General features: G+C 46.8%; 1 protein-coding gene across 2 annotated transcripts in view; it reads left to right on the top strand.

Moving 5' to 3' along the window:
- Window positions 1-16553, top strand: part of CCT1 (chaperonin containing TCP1 subunit 1) — an 88419-nt gene extending 71866 nt beyond the window's left edge. For both annotated transcript variants that reach the window (XM_065434625.2, XM_065434627.2), the window contains exons 11-12: window positions 11417-11580; window positions 16231-16553. In XM_065434625.2, coding sequence (XP_065290697.2) covers window positions 11417-11580; window positions 16231-16420 — 354 coding nt within the window. In that variant the 3' untranslated portion in view covers window positions 16421-16553. The remainder of the gene's footprint in view (window positions 1-11416; window positions 11581-16230) is intronic.
- The last annotated feature ends 1967 nt before the right edge of the window (window positions 16554-18520 follow it).

Below are 18520 nucleotides of genomic sequence, written 5' to 3'. Positions count from 1 at the left end.
ACATGGGGGCGTGATTCACAGCGGCTGCTGCAGGCAGACCTACACTCGTGCAGGGCTTTGTTTCCATATGTGGCATCGGTGATGTCAGCGGTGAACAGACGATGTGCACTACTCTAGCACCATCTCATAGCCATCATCGCCACGAAGCCCATCTTGCACGGCACTTTGCTTCTCGCGATTTCGCCATACCCTCCTCCTCGTGCTATCTTCCCTATCGCCGTCTGTCATCCACACTCTGCATTCACTCTTTCATCCTTTGCTGTGCTCGTTCGTTCTGTTAGGAGGGCACCGACGGACGATACCAACGCTTGCCGCAGGAACAAGTGCCCAAGAGCTGTGCTCTAAAAGTAATGCTCACAATTTACTCCGCATAATAAGTACACCCCACTTAGCAAAGATGTTTAGGAAGAAAAAGTGCATTCATAATGCAAGTAAATATGATAAGTGTTAGCTAATTAAACTTAACATAGTAGTTGCTTGTGCACAAAAAAAAAAAACTGTTGACTAGCATTAACAGACACGTATCATTGTACAGTAGGTACTACAGTCGAACACGGATATATCGAACCCACATATATCGAATTATTGTCTGTATTGAACTCGTAAATTATCCCCTTGAAAATTCTGTGTAAAAGTATAGAAATTCGTACGTTTATATCGAACAATATTTTTAGCCGCCATTGGATATATAGAACGCTGCGTGATCTCGGCACTCGCTGCACCCGCAAGCTCCGCTCCTCCCCCGAAATGCTCGGAAAATGTGAGAGCGAGAGGGAGGGAGGCTCGGACTGTACTCCCGCTGCGCACGCTCTCCGACTTGCGGAACTGCTTTTATTTTTCTCTCTCCCAATGTCTCTCATCCTTCCCCCGCGTAACCATAGTGATCGGCTCGGAAAAGGTAGCCAGGAACAAAGGCGGCGATGGCCTCCTCCTTTTGCCTTTTTTTTCTTGTTGCTTTTTCACGAGTTTTGCTCAGCCAACCACAGCTCATGCCTTTCGTATGTCGCTGTCGCCCTCGGAGGTGGCCGTTGCGAGTGCTTTGTTGGCGGAGGCTGCGCATGTGAATTCTTGTGTTTTGTGCGCGTTCTTGTGTTTCGTGTTCATTATTGTTTTGCGTGCGTCTCACGACCCGTGTGACTGGATTGTGGTGAGCTGACGCGGAAGCAATGGCTGCAGCAAGCGCAAGCAGCGTCAAGAAGCGCAAGAACCTGGACTTTGCGACAAAGCTGGGACGCTGAACTGGGCAAGTCGGGGCGTCACGCTTGCCTTCTCGTCTATTACCGCTCGGCCCATCACACCACCTGCGAGCTCGAAAACATCGCGCTCAAGTTTCTGCCAGCGAACACGACAGTGAAGTTGCAGCCGCTCGACCAGAGCATCATTTAAGTCGTTCAAAGTCGCCTACAGGAGGCGACTCATTGATAGGCTCCGCATGGGCACCGAGCTTAAGGTTGACTTGCTGGGGGCCATTCAAATGATGACGGGCGCCTGGAGAGACGTGAAGCAGGATACTGTGGCCAACTGCTTCCGGAAGGCAGGCCTCGTGACGGCCAAACTTCCCGAAACCTGCGAAGACGGCGACGAGTGCATGGACGACGCATTTCGCGAGTTGTCGTCCCTTTTCCCGGCTGCCGTTCCAGCCGAAGTGTCTGCTGACGATTTTGTGAACGTTGACAGCAATGTTCAGGCTGTTGCGAGCCTCGCTGACGAGGACATTGTAGCTGCAGTCGGAGGGACCCAGGCTAACAACTCGAGTGGCGACGAAGATCGTCCGGACGAGGGCGGGGCTACATGCTCGTACTCCGCCGCTGAAGTGGCGGCGACATGGAAGGAACCGGGCTTTCGCACCTGAACAGCCTCGATAAGATCGAGGTTGGCATCTTTAATTTCATTTGCAAGGCGAAGAAGCAGACCAACATAAGCGATTTTTTTTTTCACGCAAATATAGCATTACGTTGTGTCGTTGCGTGCGGAAATAGTTGTCATTCTTGAATGCGCCGCTCGGTAGGTCATCGTCCGCCACAGGTAAAGTCTCTGGGCCTGTATTTTTTATATCGAATTTTTAATATATCGAATTAATTCGCGATCCCCTTCAAGTTCGATATATCCGTGTTCGACTGTATTTGAATAAAGCCCTTGGTTATTTTTTTTTCTTGGCCACATTTACTTGGACACTTCTGGTATATAGCATCATTAAGGGGAGACCCTGCTCTTTGAAGCTGAAAATTGGCTTAAATATCTTTATGCATCCCATTGCTCCAGGTTGGTGTAGAGCATTTATTCTTGATTGGATCCGTGTATCATCCTTGATTGATTTAGCCTCTGCTATATCATCATAAGCTGGTGGGGGAATGTTTTTCTTCGTTTTCTCAAAACAGCATTTCTGGCAGTGTCACTGTTTTGGAGGGATGATATCTCAGGTTCTACATATCCTACCACAATAATTATTTATTTGTTTGTGAGAAAGGCAGACAAATAGAGATTGCAGTTGGCATATAATGAGACAGCTATTGTGACAGAAATATTAAAAAAGTAATAATATTTCCTGGGTGTTACTAGGAGTCCATACTTTAAAAAATGTTTGACATGCTGTAACATTGATTCCAATCAGTGTAGAGCATTCATTCTTGTACCACTGTATGCTCTGGTTGCTCAAGATTATTTTTTACATGTCAACGTATATAACGCCATATGTTCATGAATTTTCTTAATTTCTAGAGATTTACACTTAAACCTGGATGTAACGAACCTATATGTAACGAATTTCTGGATTTAATAAAGTTTTTGAATTCCCCAACGCTGCCCCCATTGAAGCCCATGTATTTGCGACCTTGATGTAACGAACGCGTTGCGGCGGTTAGCCTTGATGTAACGAACTCACAAAGCTGATCAGTCATTACTTTTTGCACTTATAAGGAAAATTCAGCCGAAGAAATGCTCTAGATTATTGAATAATTATACTGTAAGAAGCCAGCAGCTACGCGAACGCCAGGGATTGCCGCGACCGAGCAAAGTTCGCTATGATGAAGATGATGATGATGGCGGCAACTAGCGCCGCTCCATGCCTAACGTAGCAGTCTTTTCAGGCTTTGCTTGTTTAGCGTGACACCAGGTGGCATTGGTATCGGCAGCTGATTTCTCTTGCAGAATTATTTTGTTTCGTATGAATTTGAGGACAAGCATTCTTATTTTGTGATTTTCATTTGTTTCAACGGCTTAGACACACTTATGTGTAAGAATTCACTTGAAAAGCAACGCTGATAGCCGAATCTTTCATTGCCAGGGCGCGGGAAGGGAGAGGGGGAGGGACGATGACGAACAACATTCCATGACGAACGACATGCGTCACTTTTTTTTTTTTCTCTATGGATGCATTGCATTCGCCATTTTGAGTGTTGTCCTGCGTTCTGCATGTGTGCTTGTGTCAACTGTGCTCTGGTACTGGTTTGTCCGACTTGTTTTTGAGGTGCTAGGCTTGCCTGTCGGCGTGTAGTCGTGCGTCTCCACTTCTAACTGCGGGGTCGGTTGGTCGTGATGAGTTCTACTGCCAGAAAACGAAAAGTTCTGTCTTTTGAAGACAAACTCGCAATTTTAAATGCAGTCTTCGCGGGCGAGAAGAAGGACATTGCAGCCCTTTTCAGCATTCCAGCGAGCACACTATCAACAATTTTGAGTGCGGAACACAGCATCAGAAACGCAGTGGAGTCGGGAACAAGCTCGAAGAAAAAAAGACTGAAGCTGTCACATACACTGATGTGAACAAGGCAGTGTTCACATGGTTTTAGGACATGCGAGCTAGAAATGTAACCATAAGTGGCGCGATCCTACAACAGAAGGCAAAGGATTTTGTGTGTATCTTGGGCCATGATGATTTCAAGGCAAGCAACGGGTGGCTGCAGGGATTTAAGAGCCAGCACGGTGTCATCGGAAGAGTAATCAGCGGCGAATCTGCCTCCACAGACAGCGATGCTGCTGCTTCGTGGGTGGCTGACAAGCTGCCTGGAATCCTGAGTCGCTTCGAGGCGGCTGATGTCTACAATGCCGACGAGACAGCTCTATTTTATCAAATGCTTCCGGGCCACATGCTAGCGTTAAAAGGTGATGACTGCCGCAGCGGAAAGCAGAGCAAGCTCCGCATAACGATTCTGCTGTGTGCCAACCTCGACGGCACAGACAAGCGAGTCCCGCTAGTTGTCGGCAAAAGTGCCCGTCCCAGGTGTTTTAAGGGAACGAAGCGTATGCCCGTGAAGTATGTGGCGAATTCCAAAGCGTGGATGACTCGGCCAATATTTTCTGAGTGTTTAAAGGAATTTAACCAGGACGTCAAGCGGCAAGGCCGTCAAGTTTGCCTTCTGCTGGACAATTGCTCGGCGCAACACGTCGAGGGCCTGCAGCTGTCGAACATCGAACTGCATAACTTCCCGGCCAACTGCACGTCCCTAATACAACCCCTGGACATTAACAGTTTTAAATGCTGTTAACGGCGCCGATTAATCCTGAAGATACTTCTCGGCAACTGCTGGAACGGGAGATGAAGATCGACATTTATCAAGCAGTCAAGATGCTTGCTGCCTCCTGGCAAGAGGTCAGGGCAGAAGTTATCGCGAATTGCTTTTTAGAGGCCGGAATAGCCAAAAACGCACAGGCTGGTGCCGAAGAGAAGGAGGAGGAGGAAGACCTTTCTACTCCGTCCGATGTGGCCGAAGCGTGGAACGAGCTATGTACTAACGGTGGTGTACCCGACGACGTTGAACTGACTGACTTTTTGTTTGCCGACAACGCCGCCGTGGCTACAGAAAAAATGTCTGATGCAGCAGTAGCTGAAATAGTGCAAAATCCCGATGGCGGTGATGATGGCGCCTGTGAGGCAGATCCGTGTGACGTGCCTACTGCAAAGGAGATAATGAACGCCATGGACGTTATGCGCTGTTTCGTCGGCTCGCTCGACGATGAAGGAGCTCTACACGATTTAGCTTCTTTGGAGCGGCATGTTGTGCCTTCACTCGTGCCGAAGAAGCAAGTGGAAATTATGCAGTTTTCTGGTGTAAAATAAATGCTTGAAGGGTAAGTTCACCTTCACGGATATATTGAGCTATTTGGTTTCGTTTCTGCATCACTCGTACGCGCCTTCACACGAAACCTGCATGTAACGAAAAATTGCGAGCTTTTGTCAACTTCGTTATATCCAGGTTTAACTGTATTTATTGTGTAAGAAAATGGAATGTATATTGAATTGGCACATGGAAATCCATAAACTTTCCATAATCCATAAGTTTCATCAAAATTGACTTGGAAATAAAAAAAGTTTGTTGATCTAGGGCCTCCCCTTAATTATAGTTTCTGAGAAACCCACATGGGTTTCCTTTGTTAGGTGGATGACAGTTACTCCCTTTCATGAATTTTCATGCACATTTGGGACTTCCGCAGAACTGCCACAACTTAATACTGCAAAGTCAAATAAAGAACACCTTTTCTTGATCTGCCTTTATTTTACTCCTGTTAAGCTTGACCAAGCGGCTCCTAAACGCCAATCTTATGCTCCTTTATAGACAATTCATGCACTAAACCTGCTACAAAATTCTCAGTTTGCTGCTCTCAGTGCTGCTCCAATGCTCCCTTCGTCACATCCATCCCTGATATACTGCATCGTGCACTATCTTGGCTGGATGCCAGCCTACAGTTTGTATCCACAGAAGAGAGTGCGTTGAGTTGAGCCTGCACTTTTGCCAAATGAAAAAACACTCACTCACCATGCATTTGTGCACATGCACTTCAGCATCAGCCCATCACTACGCTCCTGCGATAGACAAGGGGAGAACAGGCGTGTAGTGTCTGTCTTGGCTAGCAAGTTCGGTGCTTCGCTCACGAGTGCAAAACGACACTGCCCCTTTGCCTAAGCAACCCACACCCAACAGTCTGAAAGGTACGGATAAAAGGCCCAAACAGTCCCAGATGCGCTGCTAAGTTTTGTGGAAGTCGCTTGTCATTCTTTTTACCCTCGTTCATGGGGCAAAATGGCGACATTTGTCTATCTGACACGACCTTGGTTGGCACAGTGCGGAGGCACTTTTCCTCAGGAGTGAGGAAGTGCCTCATCTCTTTTGCCGGAGATTCGGACAGCCTGGCACAACCACAAAGCACATGCCATGGCCACAGAATTGTGTTCTCACATTTTCGTGATATCACTGCTGTGTACCAAGTATGGAGACCTCTGGGCAGGGATTGTCCCTGGTATCTTCAAAGTTGAGATTTTGAAATGTTTGGAATGTGACGCAAGAACTTTTCGAAAGAAAAGATGAGAAACACATGGGAGTTTGCACCATGCTGTGAAAGAATTTTGGCTTAAATGATATTTTATTGCTTAAGTACTGGTGAGCTAGTTGGTTAATCATCATGGAATACGGCAGTGCACTTCGAAACAATGACATAACACAGAGTGAACAAGCACAAGTTGCAGTATAATGCTTGTGTTTGTTCAATCTGTGTTACGTCCTTGTTTTGAAGTGGGCTGCTACATCATGATATTTTGAGATAGCGTAGTTCGAGTTAACAAGGGTTACTGTATTTCTTTATGTGTATGCATTATAGGGCTACTTCGTTCGGAAATCTGTCTGTCTGTTTGTCTGTAATGGCGTGACACAATGCAGTCCAAAGGATCTTAAGGGTGTGTGTGCGTGTGTAATGCACAGTCAAGGTCCGATTTTTCGGTCTTTCTAGGGGTTGCGAAAGTGCCAGAAAAAACGAATGCATGCCTTTTACTGCCCCCAAGGACTGAAATTGCCACAGGCACATCCCAAGTAGCTCTAAAGGCCTGCCAGTACACTTATTAGGCGCATCGGTGCTCGTACTGTGACACAAGATCACAGGTGCACGCATGTATGCTAAGCAGTCCTCATACGTGGGCCGATACCAAAGATAGTGCAACGCCAGGCCGACCCACGGCGGGGGTGAAGCAGGCGTTAAGCGCTCCCCATACGTGGGCTGATCCCGAAGATCGTGCAATGCTGGTTTGACCCGCGGCGGAGGTGAACCAGGCATTACGCAGTCCCCATACGTGGGCCGATACCGAAGATAGTCCACTGCTGGGCCTGCCCACGGCAGAAGTGAAGCAGGCGTTAAGCACTGTTAGATCTGGAGGACAATCCCAGTTGCTGTCCTCCAGATATTGGACCTTACCGTTGGGTGCGGGAGTTGGTTGAGGTTGAGGAGGACTTTGAGTTGAAAACTGAAGGTTTATTTACATCATTTACAATGAGTACAAAGAAATTAAGTCATAAAATCATTACGGGCCCGCAGCAACTCGGACGCTGCGGCCCGTGGCAAGAAGCTTGAAAGAGATGAATAAAGGAATGCTCCCTTGCTGCTCCCGGTCTCTGGCTTTTAACCCCTTCGGTGTCTCGAAGTCACGTCATGTTCGGCCAATCGGTGAGCCCGCTCAGGTGGCGTCATTTTTGGCCAATGGTAGACGCCTGTGCGAGTGCAAGTCACATTTGGCTCAAAGGGTCGCTCCATTGGCTCCACTTGTCCGAGGGCTTACTTTTCTGTGGTATTGCCTCCTGGTCTGCAACTTCCATCACAAGGGCGGATGGGGGGGTTGCTGCCAGGGCTTCACGGTGCATTACAGCGTCGTTGCCTCGCGGCTTGCAATCGCTCAGCGGAGGCAGGCGGTTTGTACTCGAGCGACCTTTCAGAGCCGCAAAGCAGCTTGGCTCAGGACCCATGTTACCTGGAACCGTGCCAGGCTCCCGCTACACTTTCGGGAAGAGTCAAGCAGTGGGACATAGCTCCACATGTGTGGCGCACGAGGTGGGGGTCGCCAACTTGTTTGGACGTGCCGCGCCTCGGGAACATGGTAGATGTGCTTCTGCGCTCCTTAACTAGGTGTGACATGATTCGATGTGGTCTGGTAAACTCGAAGGAGGCTCAGGAAAAGGTCCCGTATTTAACAGCGCTCGCCATACGTGGGCCGATCCCGACGATAGTGTAATGCCGGGCCGACCCGTGACGGAGGTGAAGCAGGCATTAAGCATTTGCCATACGCGGGCCGATTCTAGTGCAATGCCAGGCTGACCAGCGACGGAGGTGAAGCAGGCGTTAAGCGCTCCCCATACGTGGACTGATCCCAAAGATAACGCAAAGCTAGACTGACCAGCGCCAGAGGTGAAGCAGGCGTTAAGGGCCGATTTACGCTCGAGCCGCCCTTCGCCGCAAGCCGCACCGCACGCTTGCGGTTGCGCAAAAAATTGCTCACATCCAGCACTTGTGCATAAATTACCATTTACACTGTGTGCACAGTGTATACCTTACGCATTGTAAACCGAAATTTGTGCACAAGTGTTTGATACATGCAATCTTTCGCGCGACCGCACGCGTGTGGTGCAGCTTGCAGCGATGGGCGGCTCGAGCGTAAATCGACCCTAAGCACTCGCCATACGTGGGCCGATCCCGAAGATAGCGCAATGCCGGGCCGACCCGTGGCGGAGATGAAGCAGGCATTAAGCACTCGCCATACATGGGCTGATCCTAGTGTAATGCCGGGCTGACCAGCGGCGGAGGTGAAGTAGGCATTAGACACTTCCCATACGTGGGCCGATCCCAAAGGTAGTGCAATGCCGGGCTGACCCGCGGCGGAGGTGAAGCAGGCGTTAAGCACTCGCCATACATGGGCCGATCCTAGTGCAATGCAGGGCTGACCCGCGGCGGAGGTGAAGCACGCGTTAAGCACTCCCCATACGTGGGTCGATCCTGAAGATAGCGCAATCCCATGCCGACCTGCGGCGGAGGTGCAGTTCGCCATTAAGGGGCCCACATACAGTTTCGCTGGTCATCCTTTTTCAGAGTGGTAGGGTACTGCGATTTTTTCGCCTTCACTATCACTAGAAGGGGCAGCTTCTTGGTGCCAACTGCATTTGCCCCAAACACGACAGTTACCCTCTCTTTACTATGCTTCCCACCAGCGCAAGCCTCATTAGTAAAGGAAAGTGAACAGTCCTGCAGCATTTTGAAGAATAGGCCTGTCTCGTCGCAATTAACCCTTCGAGAATCGATTTTTTTTTTCGCCATATGCGACCGCTCAGGGTCGATTATTTTTGATTCCAATTCTCCCCAGGGACCTATTCCGAAAAAAAATTACCATAAGTTTTCTAGGGTGGCCATAAAGTGAGAAAAAATATTTTGTGTGGGTATATATGTACTGTTTATTCATGAATAACAATAAAATAGGGAAATAAGCTTGTAAGAATAAATAATTTGATGCATTGTTATACTTAAGTTCAAGGCTTAGGAAATGCGCACACAAGAATATTTTGCAACTCTCAAATGTTCCTGCTCTTACACTAATATTTACATCCATAGCGTAATCGAACTGCGTAGGTGAGCGCACTCAAGAAAACTGTGTGGTTGTGTGCTCGTCAAAAAAGCAAAACTTGTGACAAACTTCTGCTGATCTTCATCTTATTGCCAACCAGAGGCAATTCGCTTTTGCACGTCTCCGAAAAAGAAAAGTAAACGCATGGCAGCATCCTCCCTATGCGCACCTCTGTGAGCACTAAACGAGCGAGAAACAGGTGGTTGCCCTTTGATTGATTAGTAACAAGGTAGCCAATAGCTTTGCGAGCGCGAGAAGCCAAAACCACCTGTAGAACAAAACCCAAACTGCCACCGCCCGCCCGCGCACCAGCGCTGAGCTATATAGATACGTTGGAGAAAACTAGCTTTACAACAAACCATGCAACGAAAACCGAGAGAGGAAGGCGCGAGAAAAATTCCCTGTATTCCCACATAGTGGCAGCACATGGCAGAAAAGAAAAAAAGTTAGGAAATAGGCACGCTTTTTAAACGTACAGACGGCGTCATAAATACACAGCATCGACCATTTTGGGCTTGTTAGCGGTGCCGTATATTTATGTCATTGACCCTCAAAGGGTAAAAAATATCTGCAGGAGCATACTCTTGTAGCAGAGCCTTCAACTTGTCCGGTAATCCATGACATAAGATTGACCCATGGCACCGCTTTCCCCGTAAGCTTTCTTGAAAGAGACTCCGTGCCTTTTCTTAAACCCACGGATCCACCAATCAGTGAAGTCTTGAATGCCCATTTCTAAAGCAAGCATCTCGGCTTTCTGCTTGAGCATGTTGCCCGAAACGGGGAGGTTCTTTGCTTGCACTCCTTTCAACCACAGCTGCAGGGCCTCTTCCAGGCTTCGGATGTTGTCCTTTCCGGTCATTTTTTGTAGTTTAGCAGTGCGACTGGTCAACTGCAGACAAGATCTGTTTTTCACGTAATCAGGCAAGGTCTCTTTGGAGATTAAACTACTTCGTGACATCTACTTGAGTCCGTTCTTCCTTGATAAGCGTGATGAAGACGGCCTTCTTGTCCAGCGTCAAGTGGAATATTTTCCACGCTTCAACGTTTCCACATTGCCGCGTGGATTGCAATGCCTTTTATAATTGCTAATCAAATTACTATACCAATCCATGCCACTTCACGTCCGATCCGAAGCAAGCCAGGCAGCTCAAGTTTCAAAATGGCGTTTTCCCTAACTCATAGCGCTGGTCTGTCGCGGCCAATTTTGTCCGGAAAATCAAACTTCTGGCTTTGTGTTGTCCAAAAAATCGGTCACGAAAATACAGTAGCCCTATGGGAACTCTGATGGTGCATTTACGAAGGCTGGAATATCCATGAAGTCCGAATTTTTGGAGTAAAAAAAAATCGGTTGGCTACTGTATTGCACAATATTAGCCATCGCCCTCATCGCTGTTGATGTGAGCTATAATGTTAACGAATTTAAAAGCAGCAGATATTCATAGAAAGCGGGGAGAAACACCACCTATGAAGCACTTTTGAGCCACACAACAGGCACCGCATGCAAGAGTGCGCGATTGCGGCGCCACCGCACCTTTCGTCACCAGTGGTGTCTGGTGCCCCTATGCGTCGCTGCCTCCGCACGCTGCACTGCCCCTTCTAGTCCACAATACCTGCGGTCATTGCAAAAAGACCAGAAAATTAGACAGCGAAGGGTCTTTGCATCTGAAATTTAAGGCGGTCTTTTACACGCTGACTCAATGGGGTACTGTGGCATGCAACACAAACACACACGGATAAAATAAAAGAAGCCTAGCAAACATCATGCGACCAGATGTATGTGTGCAAGGTGAGCGACTGGAAAGAAGAAGGCTTACACACTACCTGACAAATCCCACTAGGGAGTTTCTGCAGTAATTTTCTATGCGATTTGAAAGTGTGTTCACTCAGTGAGGCAAGCATTGGTGTAAGTGTGTGCTTCAGTTTGCACACTCACAGAACTTGGAGCTGCTCTCTTTCCACAGAAACCAGTTTGGGTACTTTGTGCCTCAAGTGCATATTGATGGTGAATGCTGCTGCTTTCATTGATTACTTGCCATGTTTCTTTGGTAGAGCTCTCGTGAGCAGCTGGCCATAGCCGAGTACGCACGCTCGCTGCTGGTCATTCCCAAGACCCTGGCCGTGAATGCTGCCAAGGATGCCACTGACTTAGTCTCCAAACTGCGGGCATACCACAACAGCTCCCAGACCAAGCAGGACCATGCACAGCTCAAGTGGTAAGTAGAGCTCAAAATGCGGCTTGCTCCCCATGCATGCCATTTCGCAGCAAAGTTGTTAAGGGGAAACTTAGTGATCCATAGTTTTTGTGCCGCATGTCGTGTTTTACTGGCTCCACGTTGGAAGTCAGTGGTGAAAGTTGGCAGCGTGGCTGAACAGCACAGCCTGCATGGAATGCCTAAGCAGCCATATGACCATGGCGTCAAATGCGCAGGCAGTGTCGGTGATGAATCATCACTAAGAGCACTTAGCAAACAAACAGTAGTTCCGATGAAGGGTGCAAGAACTCACTTCTACAGCTTTGCTCTCTTTGATGTATTAAAAGCTCAGACTGGCATACATATTGTTCTGTAGACCCAAAATATTTATGATCGCTTAGCACAAACAAAGAGGGATGGGAAGGAACGAGGGGAGCACCAACTTTCAACTGTTTATTCTATTTTGTATTACATCCAATATATATATGCAAGCAAATGCGCTAGGTGCCGAACATGCTTCAATTGCGCAACACCCCAATCACAGCCAGCTATCAAAAAAACCTTCTTTCTGCATGCAAGAGTAAAACTGATGCGTTGCTAATACAAGATGACCCTCGCTCTTTAATGTGAAATCCCGGCCACGGCAGCTGCATTTCGATGGGGATGAGGTGCGAAAACACCCGTGCACTTGGATTTAGGTGCACGTTAAAGAACCTCAGGTGATCCAAATTTCTGGAGTCCCCTACCATGGCATGCCTCATAATCAGATAGTGGTTTTGGCACATAAAACCCCCTTTCTTTTTTTTCCAATCCAACACCAAATTTTGTCACCACTTGTTAGAAATCGTTAGCATGTGATTGTTGGAATGACAAGTTGGATGCCGCGTGTGTCCAGCTCCTACCGGTAAACCATCGCTGGAATTGCTCTTTCGTTTACTTTCTGTGTATGACCAACTCTGCAAAATTTATTTCACACTTGGAAATTCACTAACACATTTAGGCTGGTTTCTGACATCCACACTGCAATTAATGCAGCTGCGACGGTGCAGCCTTTTGCGCATGTGAAAGTGCGCTAGGCTGTCCTCACTGCTAACATGATGTGCTATGAAGTGCTCGCTCCACCTACATTCAAGACTAATCTAGCTGTCCCACAGTGCGGTATGAAATTGTAATGACAAGCTAAAGCTATAACGAGGCTAGACACTTTTGCTTTACAAAGCACAGGACAGCGAAATAACGCACAAGCTTAACTGTGACAAAGCAGTCAGCGTATAATTGATTGGCCTATGTCAGAAGTCAGCTTTTGCATTTTAGCGTGGCAGGCCATTGCTTGTGGCAGTTTTTATCAACAGGAAACCTATGAAAACTTGAGCCTCCTTTTTTTTTCTCCTCTCTTCAGCACAACTCACCGCGACAAAGCTTGTCGGCAAACTGCGATTCCTACCTCGCAATACTGCTAACCATACATGCACCAAACTCGCAAATGAAAGTCCCACAGCAACTGAGGCATAGAGTGTGACTGAGTGAGGTAGGCAGAGCTGATGGAGTGCCTACTGCGGCGAAGTTGATAAGGACAACAGCGCCACCGCAACTTCGTGATGACGTAGGGGGAAGCAGGCGTATACAATCGAACTTCAGTATAACCAACATGGATACAACTAAGTAAATATAAAATTTAATTCGTCATTCTTTACTTAGTGGCACATCTTCCTGCTATAATGAAGCCAAAAATACAAGACCTAACACAGTGTCTGTTATAGTGAAGCAAATTTTTTTGCTTGTGCAAGGATTAGGATGGGTATTATGGCGATAAACATGTCAGATGCGATGGCCAGCCGATTTTTCAGGAGCTTTGTTTTTCGGGCCTGCATGATTACCTATATGGACTTCCCGGCAGCAGTGCCACCTGCCTGTAGAACCAACAAGGGAAATGCAGGGCTGGAAGGTCAACTTTTGAACTGAAATGTCGATTCTAACAAAATTCGGCAGCATGATTTGTCTTGTTGTCATTACAGGGTGTCTACCAACCGGGAAAACCGGGAATTCTCAGGGAATTTGAATAGTCTGGAAACACTCAGGGAAAGCTCAGGGAAATTGTGCTTTGTCAGGGAAAATTAGCTGTAACTTTATTGAAAGGGAACGAATGTTGTGTTAATGCTGGCCCCAGTAACAGAGGAATTGCAACGAATCGTCATTGACGCTGTGTCATCGGCACGAGGTATTGCCAGAGTAGTAAACGACCGATTTTTCGAACATGCCCGATAATTCGCACGGCTTTGCGGCACCACCGCATACTCCATATAGTCAATGTGTATTGCACTGACTGCAGGTCTGAAATGGCATTAATCAAAGCCACCACCGCCACCATTTTGATTATCTCAGCGCCTCGAACCGGCGCTCTCACAACCAGATTGGTGGCAGCCATAGCCACCACTACGGCAACGTTAGGCCTAGCTGCTTCTACGTTCGCTATTAAGGTTCTTGCCATGCGGTGCTGTGTTTTTCATTGAAATAATTCGCCGCTGTCAGCAATGGCACCGACTCCACCTTTGTAATCCTTGCGATTGGCTTCAAAGCCCGCAGAGCACAGTATCTGAAAGTTAGCTTTGCCTTAGTACAGCGGTGTTATGCGGTGAAGGATAACAAGCATGGGAAGGGGCAATCGTCGCGAGACACAGTATGTATTCCTTAATTACACACGTGTGCACCCCCGTCTCCTGTCACAGTACGAGCACCGATATGCCTAATAAATGTACTGGCAGGCCTTAAGAGGTTTTTTGGACGTGCCTGTGGCAATTTTAGCCCTTAAGGGCAGTTAAAGACATGCATTCATTTTTTTCGGACTGCCCGATTTTTCAAATGTTTTTGCGGTGCAGTCCGAAAAACCGCACGTTGACTGTACAACCGACCAAGAGGATGCTTCAAATGATCCATGGGGTGAACGCATAGCAGGAGGAGGATGAGAACAGAAAGGACAGAAGCACTGAGGAATTAACAGGAAAGGAAGCGTGCCGCCGCCTCTTTGAGGGAGCTTGAGCTCAAAAAACGTGAAGTGTTGGCTGACGTTGAGATGCAGGTGTCACTCATTCAAGCCAAAATAACCTCATTAAAGCAGTGAAACCCAACACTGATATGTTGTGTATGGGCTGAGAGTATGTCAGGGCAGTTGAGATTGACTTTCCAGCTGCTAAGAGAGAATCTTAGTTATGACAAAGTTCAGGCCTCATACCGATGAGCTTGTTATCAGTTGATAGAAATAGCTCATATTCAAAAATATTTACTTAGGTATGCATCTCCTTTTCATTCGAATTTGAAAATGTTCGACACAATTTGGAATGGGTTTTACCATTTTTTTTTTCGCTGTGGCCTCTGTTTTCTTTTTGAATAAAATAGATATTACTCCTTACTACTCCAACTAAATTATGTCATTTTTTCGTTTCAACATGCTTACTAGAGTGACAGCATCGAGCAACATGGTGTCAGCCTATCTTGACATAAAACAATGTTCTGGCTCATTCAGGGAATTTTGCAAAGGGGCTCAGGGAAAAACCTAGAAATGTCAACTTGGTAGACACCCTGCATTAGTGCATGTAGAAAACTTCATTTACTACATTTACTAATGTAGAAACGTTTACTAAAGTACATGTAAAAAAAATTTTAAAGATTGATACCTGTATTCTTACATCTTTGTGCATTTGCTGGCAAATATTGGTCGAGACTCGTCACATTAAGTGCAACAATTATTGGGCATGTGCAGCGAAATCAGCCTAAATACTAGTTATATTGCAAATGATCAGTCATTTTTATTGCAGATGAGCTGGTAAATTGTCAGAGTGAGCCTAGGAGCCACAGATTGCGTCATACTGATTGGTGTCGCGAGATGCTGCAATTTGAAACCAGCCGCTTGTGCTGACTTTGAATCACATTGATATGTGTTCAAGGCAAACTTCATCGGTAATACTCAGTAATAGGTGCCTATGCACGCATATGAATCAAAGATCTCAAATTTGAAACTTTGTGTCAGTGCTACTTTCTATGAATAATATCTAATTATTCATAAAACACAGACTAAAGTTGCCGGTGAACAGTTTGTGTCATTTGTCAGGGTGGGTCAAAAAACATTTAGCAAATAGCAGCATAATTTTAAACTTTTTTTTTTGTGCAAGTAAATGCCCATATGTGCTCTCTGCCATAAAGGTCCATTACAGCTGGCTTTCTTAAGTGTAGTACAGTGTTGCTTGTTAGAGCAATTCTTTTAGTTCGTTCCTACTGTTCAGCAGGTGGCATGAACATTGAGATTAATAATGCATGGAGCAGTTAAGGCATTAAGCCCCCCCCCCCCCCCCCCCCAATTTAAACCAAAGAAACTTGGCCATTGAGCAGAATGAAGCTTCTCAAGAGAATTTTCTTGCTTTGTTAGGCATAACACTGTGCGGCTGAACTTGAACTGCAGCGTGCACTCCAAAAATGCTTGTGCCTTGTAATAGGTCACAAGGCTTTGTTTTACATCCCCATTTTGCCATGATAAGGACATATTTATGTTTTCTACATCTGGAGCACCTCTAGATGTTGTCGCACTGTACTAGTGTTCATAGTATATTTGCCAAGCCATTAGTATTAGTTTGCAGCTATGTTGTGTAGACAGACTAAACAGAGTGGCAATTCTTTCAGGGTTGGCTTGGATTTGTATGAGGGAACAGTGCGTGACAACCAGAAGGCTGGTGTCCTTGAGCCAACTGTGTCCAAGATCAAGTCCCTGAAGTTTGCTACTGAAGCAGCCATCACCATTTTGCGAATCGATGACCTCATCAAGCTTGAGCCCACCCCTTCAAGTCATGACGACAGGGACGAGTGCATGTAAATTATCCTACTCATGTTCATTACCGCAACTTGCTCCCTGGACTGAAGGCCCACATGACTTGCGATCTACAACCTCACTGGCCAGTGTTCAACAAGCCATGTGGCAGATATTGAATAAAACATTTTTCTGCTTACATGGTATTCGAAGTGCGCTTTTCTGCATAACCTATTACACAAAAGCAACTCGAACCAGTTTTGATTATGTTTGTAGTTTTTTTTTTTTAATTCAATGTTTAATCCATTCTCTCTGCAAAATGGTTCAGTACTAAAAAAATTATTCTCATTGTGGTAGCTCAGAAAATGTATGGTTCATTTGTCATCTTAGCGTGGACATTAACTGAATCACCTCCAATGTGCCACATATGTCGGCTTAGTTTCCGTGTGGGCACCTTTACCAGGGCTGTTACTTAAAGTTGTGTTGTCAGCGTAAAGCAAAAAAAGAACTGTTTTTTATTTTTCTTGGAATTCTATTTCAACAGAAACGGGTCAGTGAAAGCAAATGTACAAGCTGGTGATAGGCGCACGTGTAAGCTGCGAGCCTAGATGCACCCTGATGCAGTCCGTCTGCCAAAGTTCGTGGAGATTGAGGTATGCCCCGGCACCATTGCGTGGGCATTCACCTGTTCTGTCGTCCCTACGCCTCTCCCCTTTTCCACTCGCGACAGTTGTCAGAGGTGGCGTCACGGGGTAGCCGTTCCTGGTGTTAACAGCGCAAAATGTTGAAGGGACATGAGACAGGAAGACGACACCAGGAGCGCTGTGGTATTTTCGCGTCTCATGTCCCTTCAACGTTTTTTTTTTTGTTAACACCAGGATGGAAAACGAAGCCCAAGCTGCTATTCCAGGGGTAGCCGCTGTCGGCTGCTCGCAACGGGAGCGCGGCTCTCATCTTTCTGGGACCAGCACTGGGTATGTACAGGCTTTCCTTTTATCTGCCGGCCCCTTTGTATCTCATTTCTGGGCTCGCATACGATGCCTTTGCCCATACGATGAGCGTGCACCTTGTGTCGACCCTTTCCGGATGCTAAGCTGAAGAGCGGTGATTAGTGCTCTCGCATGGTCGAACTGTGCCGAGCCACACTTATCAGAAACCCAAGCTGAAGGAGGTTGCCCGATCTCATAGGTTGGCCCAGTGATTAGTGCTCTTGCACGGTCGAACTGTGCCGAGCCACACTTATCAGAAACCCAAGCTGAAGGAGGTTGGCCCATTGGTTATCGCGGGTGCATTTGCTCTTGCAGCGACGTACTATAGGTGCGCCTGTTTGTAATTTCGGCCTTGGCACAAGAGCGCTTTGGTTCCCACGAACCCCAGGCCTTTGTGTTTGGTTGGTTGGGTGCCACTAGAGGCAGTAAACGGTTTCCTCCAACTCGGGGTGATACTGCGTTTTCCTGTGTGCGTAGCGCTTGGTAGCCTCTTCATGGCCTGAGCATGCATGCAGCGGTGTGCTAGGCGACGGCTGGTGGGGCAGTGTGGCTCGCTAAGCACGAATTCATGGTGGTCAACACTCCTGTGAGACCCTAGGACCCCCATAAGTTGTTGCGCATGAGCCTAGCGCCCAAGCAGTCTTCACTGTTTATAAGACGAGACGTTTTAGCTGACTTCACATGGTTTGCCATATCTGGGTATCTTGTAAGCTTACATGCAGAAGGAAAAATGGTCCTGTTGCACCTCCAGAGCGTTGTCGTGAGTTGGAAAGGGTATCTAAATGTAGGTCTCAACAATACGAAGTGAGGATTAGTGACAGGGTAGTAAAATGAATAGCACGGGTGTAATTAGTGCCAATATAGTTGAAAATTAACCACATTGCACCACAGACCACATTTTGCAGATCAGTCCACCTGGCTCTTAGTCAAAAAGTCAACCTAGTGCCGACTCTAAGGTCGACGTAATTAGGTCATTCCATGCGAGATGTCTCAGACTCAAAAGTGACCATCATTGATTTTCTTGAAGAAAATTGGGCTACATGGCTATTGTGTGAATAAGGTTTCACGAAAGTATTTATTGAAAAAAATATTTGATCACGTGAGCGCTCTTTGAAATTTCCACAATGTTGCAAAAAAGTTTGCACTTTTTTTTATTCAGGTTTGAAACTAGGTGCAA

This window comes from Dermacentor albipictus, chromosome 5 (assembly GCF_038994185.2).
Source record: "Dermacentor albipictus isolate Rhodes 1998 colony chromosome 5, USDA_Dalb.pri_finalv2, whole genome shotgun sequence".
Classification (NCBI taxonomy): Eukaryota; Metazoa; Arthropoda; class Arachnida; order Ixodida; family Ixodidae; genus Dermacentor; species Dermacentor albipictus.
This window is presented reverse-complemented; position numbering and strand designations above follow the sequence as displayed.